Source organism: Coregonus clupeaformis, chromosome 21, assembly GCF_020615455.1.
Source record: "Coregonus clupeaformis isolate EN_2021a chromosome 21, ASM2061545v1, whole genome shotgun sequence".
NCBI lineage: Eukaryota > Metazoa > Chordata > Actinopteri > Salmoniformes > Salmonidae > Coregonus > Coregonus clupeaformis.
This window is the reverse complement of record NC_059212.1, coordinates 46,500,387-46,510,386: the sequence shown is the minus strand read 5'-3', so window position 1 is coordinate 46,510,386 and position 10,000 is coordinate 46,500,387. Positions and strand designations below refer to the sequence as shown.

The 10,000-nt window shown below is 44.0% G+C and overlaps 1 protein-coding gene across 1 annotated transcript in view; it reads left to right on the top strand.

Annotated features, from left to right (window-relative positions):
• The window catches only part of LOC121535697 (collagen alpha-1(XI) chain), a 141,255-nt gene that overhangs the window by 106,912 nt on the left and 24,343 nt on the right, over positions 1 to 10,000 (top strand). The window contains exons 40-43 of the mRNA XM_041842961.2: positions 3,428 to 3,535; positions 3,704 to 3,811; positions 6,696 to 6,749; positions 9,129 to 9,182. Of these exons, the coding sequence (XP_041698895.1) occupies positions 3,428 to 3,535; positions 3,704 to 3,811; positions 6,696 to 6,749; positions 9,129 to 9,182 (324 nt within the window). The remainder of the gene's footprint in view (positions 1 to 3,427; positions 3,536 to 3,703; positions 3,812 to 6,695; positions 6,750 to 9,128; positions 9,183 to 10,000) is intronic.

Here is a 10,000-nt window from a genome sequence, read left to right as displayed (position 1 = left end):
TGGGGCTCCATGCAAGATCTCACCTCGTGGGGCATCAATGATCATGAGGAAGGTGAGGGATCAGCCCAGAACTACACGGCAGGACCTGGTTAATGACCTGAAGAGCGCTGGGACCACAGTCTCAAAGAAAACCATTAGTAACACACTATACCGTCATGGATTAAAATCCTGCAGCGCACGCAAGGTCCCCCTGCTCAAGCCAGCGCATGTCCAGGCCCGTCTGAAGTTTGCCAATGACCATCTGGATGATCCAGAGGAGGAATGGGAGAAGGTCATGTGGTCTGATGAGACAAAAATGTAGCTTTTTGGTCTAAACTCCACTCGCCGTGTTTGGAGGAAGAAGAAGGATGAGTACAACCCCAAGAACACCATCCCAACCGTGAAGCATGGAGGTGGAAAAATCATTCTTTGGGGATGCTTTTCTGCAAAGGGGACAGGACGACTGCACCGTATTGAGGGGAGGATGGATGGGGCCATGTATCGCGAGATCTTGGCCAACAACCTCCTTCCCTCAGTGAGAGCATTGAAGATGGGTCGTGGCTGGGTCTTCCAGCATGACAATGACCCGAGACACACAGCCAGGGCAACTAAGGAGTGGCTCCGTAAGAAGCATCTCAAGGTCCTGGAGTGGCCTAGCCAGTCTCCAGACCTGAACCCAATAGAAAATCTTTGGAGGGAGCTGAAAGTCCGTATTGCCCAGCGACAGCCCCGAAACCTGAAGGATCTGGAGAAGGTCTGTATGGAGGAGTGGGCCAAAATCCCTGCTGCTGTGTGTGCAAACCTGGTCAAGACCTACAGGAAACGTATGATCTCTGTAATTGCAAACAAAGGTTTCTGTACCAAATATTAAGTTCTGCTTTTCTGATGTATCAAATACTTATGTCATGCAATAAAAAGCAAATTAATTACTTAAAAATCATACAATGTGATTTTCTGGAGGTCTCTCTCTCTGTTAACCCTGTCTGAGTGACCAGTCTGAATACAGCCCTGAGGTCTCTCTCTCTCTGTTAACCCTGTCTGAGTGACCAGTCTGAATAAAGCCCTGAGGTCTCTCTCTCTGTTAACCCTGTCTGAGTGACCAGTCTGAATACAGCCCTGAGGTCTCTCTCTCTGTTAACCCTGTCTGAGTGACCAGTCTGAATACAGCCCTGAGGTCTCTCTCTCTGTTAACCCTGTCTGAGTGACCAGTCTGAATACAGCCCTGAGGTCTCTCTCTCTCTGTTAACCCTGTCTGAGTGACCAGTCTGAATAAAGCCCTGGGGTCTCTCTCTCTGTTAACCCTGTCTGAGTGACCAGTCTGAATACAGCCCTGAGGTCTCTCTCTCTGTTAACCCTGTCTGAGTGACCAGTCTGAATACAGCCCTGAGGTCTCTCTCTCTGTTAACCCTGTCTGAGTGACCAGTCTGAATACAGCCCTGAGGCTCTCTCTCTGTTAACCCTGTCTGAGTGACCAGTCTGAATACAGCCCTGAGGTCTCTCTCTCTGTTAACCCTGTCTGAGTGACCAGTCTGAATACAGCCCTGAGGTCTCTCTCTCTGTTAACCCTGTCTGAGTGACCAGTCTGAATACAGCCCTGAGGTCTCTCTCTTAACCCTTTTGAGTCTTTGCTTTCGTTCCAATATCCACACTAGCATACTACTTAGAATACACGCCCAATACATTACTCCATTAAGTAGTATAGTAGCTATTCCTACTAAATAACTAATATTCCTACCAGCGCTGACTTTGCTGTAGTGAGGAAAAATGTACTTACTATGACCAGTGGCGGCTCCTGAAAAAATTCTCAGGAGGGGCAATTTTTCTGATGATTTAGGTGACCTACACACATTTTTAAAAAGATATGTCCAGCAACAACATGAAGACAGGGGCAGCATATAAGTCAATACCAGAATCATTTATTGACTGATCTCAGGGAGTGCTCCTAATCTCAGCTTGTTACCTGTATAAAAGACACCTGTCCACAGAAGCAATCAATCAATCAGATTCCAAACTCTCCACCATGGCCAAGACCAAAGAGCTCTCCAAGGATGTCAGGGACAAAATTGGAGACCTACACAAGGCTGGAATAATAATAATAATAATAATAATATGCCATTTAGCAGACGCTTTTATCCAAAGCGACTTACAGTCATGCGTGGCATACATTTTTGTGTATGGGTGGTCCCGGGGATCGAACCCACTACCTTGGCGTTACAAGCGCCGTGCTCTACCAGCTGAGCTACAGAAAGTGGATACTCATGGATGCGCATCGCAATTGTAAAATGTCAACACAATTGGAGACACCACGTCATTTTTGGAGACATGTTATTGACAGTAAACTATTGTAGATGCGACTGCTAACTAAATAAAACATTTTAGCTGGCTAGCTAATCATCTTAGCTAAATGTGGGGCAAACAATTCAGTTATTTACCGTTAATTTGAGGGATTGGGGTGAAAGAAATCGAGTTACATAGTGATACTTTACGATATACTGTATTGACAATATCGCAATATAACCATATCCACCCTGTCCAAAGTCTCTACTTGGTCTCAGTTCTCCAGTAAACTTGTGATTATCAACACTAACCTCATCGTTGTGGCGGCGGACAGCTAGCCTGTATCCCTCATCCAGTTGAGTGGCAATGTTATTTTTTCGTTCGTACCATTTTTTGGAAAATCCTCGGGTGTAGGACTTCCCCCTTTAGTAGAAACCTGTTGAATTATTAAATTTGGTCTGGGAGGTCCTAATTGTTTCGTTGCCAATTTATCTTCATTTGTTCGCCGACAAAAAGGAAATTCTTTCAAAGACACAATCGAGTTGCACTGAAGCCTAGCCATGTTGATAGTAGTAGTGAATTGATTGACGCTGCTACCCTCTCTTTTCTTAGTTACGTTCATGTGACGAAGGCGTAAGTGCAAGCCCACAGACACCCATTGAGATTGTATTGAAGGCTCTGAAATTTGAAAAAAATAGATTTTACATGGGAGTCTATGACAGAAGTTCTGGGCGATTTTCAATCTGACTGAAATCGCTCCAAAAAGGGGGTGGAGCCATTTGAAGCACGACTTTAGCCTGATTCGACATTTAGTGGCAGTGTGGCACTGTGGCAGATCAGACGTATAGATTACAACACTGATAACTACTGTTGCCGTGATATAATTGATTAGAAAAAAAATCCCTTCCTTTTCCCCGTTTGGCAGTGCGTAGCCCATATCGCCCTATTGAACAGGCCGTCCCTGACTATGACTGTGCTACTGTATGTGGTTGTCCCACCTAGCTATCTTAAGATAAATGCACTCTCTTATCTCTGGATAAGAGCGTCTGCTAAATGTCTAACATGTAGATGTAAAATGTGTGATGGATATTGTAATAGAACGGAATGATACTCAAAGGTCAACGATCGGCTCCTGTTGATGTTGTAATGTAATGTGTTGTTGTTCTGGCAGGGTTCTCCTGGAGAGCGGGGAGCTGCCGGTCCCGGAGGTCCCATCGGTCTATCAGGACGCACCGGACCCCAGGGAGGCCCTGGTCCAGCCGGAGAGAAGGGAGGCCCGGTGAGTACACACCGTCCTTAGACTTTTATTCAAGGCTTTTTTTTCATTCCTGTGTCAAGTAATGTTTTAATCACAAAATGTAAATCATGAAAATAAATCAATAACCGTGTGTGTATTGTAACTGTTTGTTGACTGTGGCTGTGTCCCCTACTATCTATCTGTCTCCAGGGAGAGAAAGGTCCCATGGGACCGGCTGGACGTGACGGTATCCAAGGTCCAGTTGGTCTTCCTGGCCCTGCAGGCCCCCAGGGGCCCCCTGGAGAGGATGGAGACAAGGTACACTAACCTATAGTTATAGAGATAGACAAGGTACACTAACCTATAGTTATAGAGATAGACAAGGTACATTAACCTATAGTTGTAGGCCCCGAGATAGACTAGCTTCCTGTCCAGCAGGTATACTTGTAAATCAAGCTGCCTCATGCTACAGAATCAGGAAATAGGCTCCTGCCCTAATGGGCCGTTCTGGCTCGAACAAGGCTTACTTACTTACTTTTCAGTAATTGACAGTATAGTTCAGTAATTGACAGTATTTTTTAATTTATTTTATTTCACCTTTATTTAACCAGGTAAGCCAGTTGAGAACAAGTTCTCATTTACAACTGCGACCTGGCCAAGATAAAGCAAAGCAGTGCGATAAAAACAACAACAACACAGAATTACATATGGGGTAAACAAAACATACAGTCAAAGTGCAGTCAAGTGTAAAATAATTACAATTAGTATTAACACTGGAGTGATAGATGTGCAAAAGATGATGTGCAAATAGAGATACTGAGCAAAATAAATAACAATATGGGGATGAGGTAGTTGGATGGGCTAATTACAGATGGGCTGTGTACAGGTGCAGTGATCGGTAAGCTGCTCTGACAACTGATGCTTAAAGTTAGTGAGGGAGATAAGAGTCTCCAGCTTCAGAGATTTTTGCAGTTCGTTCCAGTCATTGGCAGCAGAGAACTGGAAGGAATGGCGGCCAAAGGAGGTGTTGGCTTTGGGGATGACCAGTGAGATATACCTGCTGGAGCGCATACTACGGGTGTGTGTTGCTATGGTGACCAATTAGCTAAGATAAGCCGGGGATTTGCCTAGCAGTGATTTATAGATGACCTGGAGCCAGTGGTTTGGCGACGAATATGTAGTGAGGGCCAGCCAACAAGAGTGTACAGGTCACAATGGTGGGTAGTATATGGGGCTTTGGTGACAAAACGGATGGCACTGTGATAGACTACATCCAATTTGCTGAGTAGAGTGTTGGAGGCTATTTTGTAAATGACATCGCCGAAGTCAAGGATCGGTAGGATAGTCAGTTTTACGAGGGCATGTTTGGCAGCATGAGTGAAGGAGGCTTTGTTGCGAAATAGGAAGCTGATTCTAGATTTAACTTTGGATTGGAGATGCTTAATGTGAGTCTGGAAGGAGAGTTTACTGTTAACCAGACACCTAGGTATTTGTAGTTGTCCACATATTCTAAGTCAGAACCGCCGAGAGTAGTGATTCTAGTCGGGCGGGCGGGTGCAAGCAGCGCTCGATTGAAGAGCATGCATTTAGTTTTACTAGCGTTTAAGAGCAGTTGGAGGATAAGGAAGGATTGTTGTATGACAGTGAAGCTCGTTTGGAGGTTTGTTAACACAGTGTCCAATGAAGGGCCAGATGTATACAAAATGGTGTCGTCTGCATAGAGGTGGATCCGAGCGTCACCAGCAGCAAGAGCAACATCATTGATATACACAGAGAATAGAGTCGGATGGAGAATAGTTCAGTAATTGAAGGTATAGTTCAGTAATTGACAGTATAGTTCAGTAACTGACAGTATAGTTCAGTAACTGACAGTATAGTTCAGTAATTGACAGTATAGTTCAGTAACTGACAGTATAGTTCAGTAACTGACAGTATAGTTCAGTAACTGACAGTATAGTTCAGTAATTGACAGTATAGTTCAGTAACTGACAGTATAGTTCAGTAACTGACAGTATAGTTCAGTAATTGACAGTATAGTTCAGTAACTGACAGTATAGTTCAGTAACTGACAGTATAGTTCAGTAACTGACAGTATAGTTCAGTAATTGACAGTATAGTTCAGTAACTGACAGTATAGTTCAGTAATTGACCGTATAGTTCAGTAACTGACAGTATAGTTCAGTAATTGACCGTATAGTTCAGTAACTGACAGTATAGTTCAGTAATTGACAGTATAGTTCAGTAACTGACAGTATAGTTCAGTAGTTGACAGTATAGTTCAGTAACTGACAGTATAGTTCAGTAATTGACAGTATAGTTCAGTAACTGACAGTATAGTTCAGTAATTGACAGTATATTTCAGTAATACAGTGTACTGTATACTGCACCATGTGTAAGGGATAAATGCTGTCATTCTGGACATTGCAGTGGGACGAGGCAGAGCCGATAGTGTATGATACACATGCATATGTTTTGTGGGTTAAGAGTGTTATTGAAGTTAATGACTTTCTATGTCATGTTTAGTTGCGCATTCCCATTGACATTAACTAATACTTTTTTGTTAGTCTGGGGCAAACAAAGTGGATGTTCGTAGCTAATGCACTGTGTAATGGATTTATATCTACCAAGGGTATGTGTGTTATCATCACACACACACACACACACACACAAACACATACACACACATACACACACATACACACACACACACACACACACACATACACACACACACACACAAACACACACATACACACACACACACACACACATACACACACACACACACAAACACACACATACACACACACACACACACATACACACACACACACACACACTCACAGACACACTCACACCCCATCACACATTTCAGATCCCTGTCCCGTCCTCCAAAGCGTCAGTGTGTCAGTGGGAGAGCCAATAGAGGAATAGACCGAGCCAAGTAATCAATTCATTGCAAACACTAACTCCCAAGGTCTTTGACCAATCAAATTAAAAATCTCCACAAATGATATTAACCACCCAATCACGGTAAAGGTGACATTTGGAAAATATTGGGCATGACTAGACGATGAGGCGGAAAGTTTTTTTTAAAGACGGGGTTAAAATAAAATAGGACCAAGCCTCTTTGGGTCCTACTATATAAAGTCAATGTGTTGTTACATCATCATAACTGCTGTTGTTGTGTGTTCTGTCCCAGGGAGAGGTTGGTGAGCCTGGCCAGAAGGGAAGCAAAGCAGACAAGGGTGAACAGGTAACTTTTTCATAATCATATTTTCCTCATGTTGGAAATGTCTAGAGAAACCTCTGAGAAACATGTACTGGGCCACGGACCAGAGGATGAGAAACACTTGTCCAGTATACTCCAAGGAAGTCACCTCAAATGACCTAAAGAGTGTCCGTTGTTGGTATTATGGTCTGTTAAGGATCATTAACATCACTACAGATCCATTTTTATACTATAGAGTGTGAAGACACTGTCACTGTATCCCTTCTTGCTCTGACTGACAGTTTATCTTGTCTCTGTTGTCCCCTTGTTGTCTCTGTCCATGTTAACCCTGTTGTCCCCTTGTTGTCTCTGTCCCTGTTAACCCTGTTGTCCCCTTGTTGTCTCTGTCCCTGTTAACCCTGTTGTCCCCTTGTTGTCTCTGTCCCTGTTAACCCTGTTGTCCCCTTGTTGTCTCTGTCCCTGTTAACCCTGTTGTCCCCTTGTTGTCTCTGACCCTGTTAACCCTGTTGTCCCCTTGTTGTCTCTGTCCCTGTTAACCCTGTTGTCCCCTTGTTGTCTCTGTCCCTGTTAACCCTGTTGTCCCCTTGTCTCTGTCCCTGTTAATCCTGTTTCCCCCTTGTTGTCTCTGACCCTGTTAACCCTGTTGTCCCCTTGTTGTCTCTGTCCCTGTTAACCCTGTTGTCCCCTTGTTGTCTCTGTCCCTGTTAACCCTGTTGTCCCCTTGTTGTCTCTGTCCCTGTTAACCCTGTTGTCCCCTTGTTGTCTCTGTCCCTGTTAACCCTGTTGTCCCCTTGTTGTCTCTGTCCCTGTTAACCCTGTTGTCCCCTTGTTGTCTCTGTCCCTGTTAACCCTGTTTCCCCCTTGTTGTCTCTGTCCCTGTTAACCCTGTTGTCCCCTTGTTGTCTCTGTCCCTGTTAACCCTGTTGTCCCCTTGTTGTCTCTGTCCCTGTTAACCCTGTTGTCCCCTTGTTGTCTCTGTCCCTGTTAACCCTGTTGTCCCCTTGTTGTCTCTGTCCCTGTTAACCCTGTTGTCCCCTTGTTGTCTCTGACCCTGTTAACCCTGTTGTCCCCTTGTTGTCTCTGTCCCTGTTAACCCTGTTTTCCCCTTGTTGTCTCTGACCCTGTTAACCCTGTTGTCCCCTTGTTGTCTCTGTCCCTGTTAACCCTGTTGTCCCCTTGTTGTCTCTGTCCCTGTTAACCCTGTTGTCCCCTTGTTGTCTCTGTCCCTGTTAACCCTGTTGTCCCCTTGTTGTCTCTGTCCCTGTTAACCCTGTTGTCCCCTTGTTGTCTCTGACCCTGTTAACCCTGTTGTCCCCTTGTTGTCTCTGTCCCTGTTAACCCTGTTGTCCCCTTGTTGTCTCTGACCCTGTTAACCCTGTTGTCCCCTTGTTGTCTCTGTCCCTGTTAACCCTGTTGTCCCCTTGTTGTCTCTGTCCCTGTTAACCCTGTTGTCCCCTTGTTGTCTCTGTCCATGTTAACCCTGTTGTCCCCTTGTTGTCTCTGACCCTGTTAACCCTGTTGTCCCCCTTGTTGTCTCTGTCCCTGTTAACCCTGTTGTCCCCTTGTTGTCTCTGTCCATGTTAACCCTGTTGTCCCCTTGTTGTCTCTGTCCCTGTTAACCCTGTTGTCCCCTTGTTGTCTCTGTCCCTGTTAACCCTGTTGTCCCCTTGTTGTCTCTGTCCCTGTTAACCCTGTTGTCCCCTTGTTGTCTCTGTCCCTGTTAACCCTGTTGCCCCCTTGTTGTCTCTGTCCCTGTTAACCCTGTTGTCCCCGTGTTGTGTCTTTCCCTGTCAACCCTGTTGTCCCCTTGTTGTCTCTGACCCTGTTAACCCTGTTGTCCCCTTGTTGTGTCTTTCCCTGTTAACCCTGTTGTCCCCTTGTTATCTCTGACCCTGTTAACCCTGTTGTCCCCTTGTTGTCTCTGTCCCTGTTAACCCTGTTGTCCCCTTGTTATCTCTGACCTGTTAACCCTGTTGTCCCCTTGTTGTCTCTGTCCCTGTTAACCCTGTTGTCCCCTTGTTGTCTCTGTCCCTGTTAACCCTGTTGTCCCCTTGTTGTCTCTGTCCATGTTAACCCTGTTGTCCCCTTGTTGTCTCTGTCCCTGTTAACCCTGTTGTCCCCTTGTTGTCTCTGACCCTGTTAACCCTGTTGTCCCCTTGTTGTCTCTGTCCCTGTTAACCCTGTTGTCCCCTTGTTGTCTCTGACCCTGTTAACCCTGTTGTCCCCTTGTTGTCTCTGTCCCTGTTAACCCTGTTGTCCCCTTGTTGTCTCTGACCCTGTTAACCCTGTTGTCCCCTTGTTGTCTCTTTCCCTGTTAACCCTGTTGTCCCCTTGTTGTCTCTGTCCCTGTTAACCATGTTGCCCCTCTAACTGTTTATGTCTCTGTCCCATGGTTGTTTGTAGGGTCCTCCTGGTCCAGGAGGTCTTCAAGGTGTCATCGGAGCTCCTGGTCCTGCCGTGAGTATTCATTCAACTTTAACCTCTCACCTTTCAACTTCAAACTCTCACCTCTGACCCAACTCATCAACCCTGAGCTGTCACCCCTCAACTCAGCCCCCTCTCTTGATATTCTAACATAGCCAGAGCCTGAATATTCATCACAGATATTACTAAAGGATGAATATTCATCACAGATATTACTAAAGGATGAATATTAATCACAGATATTACTAAAGGATGAATATTCATCACAGATATTACTAAAGGATGAATATTCATCACATATATTACTAAAGGATGCTTATTCATCACAGATATTACTAAAGGATGAATATTCATCACATATATTACTAAAGGATGAATATTCATCACATATATTACTAAAGGATGAATATTAATCACAGATATTACTAAAGGATGAATATACATCACATATATTACTATATGATGAATATACATCCCAGATATTACTAAAGGATGAATATTCATCACAGATATTACTAAAGGATGAATATTCATCACATATATTACTAAAGGATGAATATACATCACATATATTACTAAATGATGAATATACATCCCAGATATTACTAAATGATGAATATTCATCACATATATTACTAAAGGATGAATATTCATCACATATATTACTAAAGGCTGAATATACATAACAGATATTACTAAATTATGAATATAGATCCCAGATATTACTAAAGTGTGAATATACATCACAGATATTACTAAAGGATGAATATACATCACATATATTACTAAAGGATGAATATACATCACATATCTTACTAAAGGATAAATATTCATCACAGATATTACTAAAG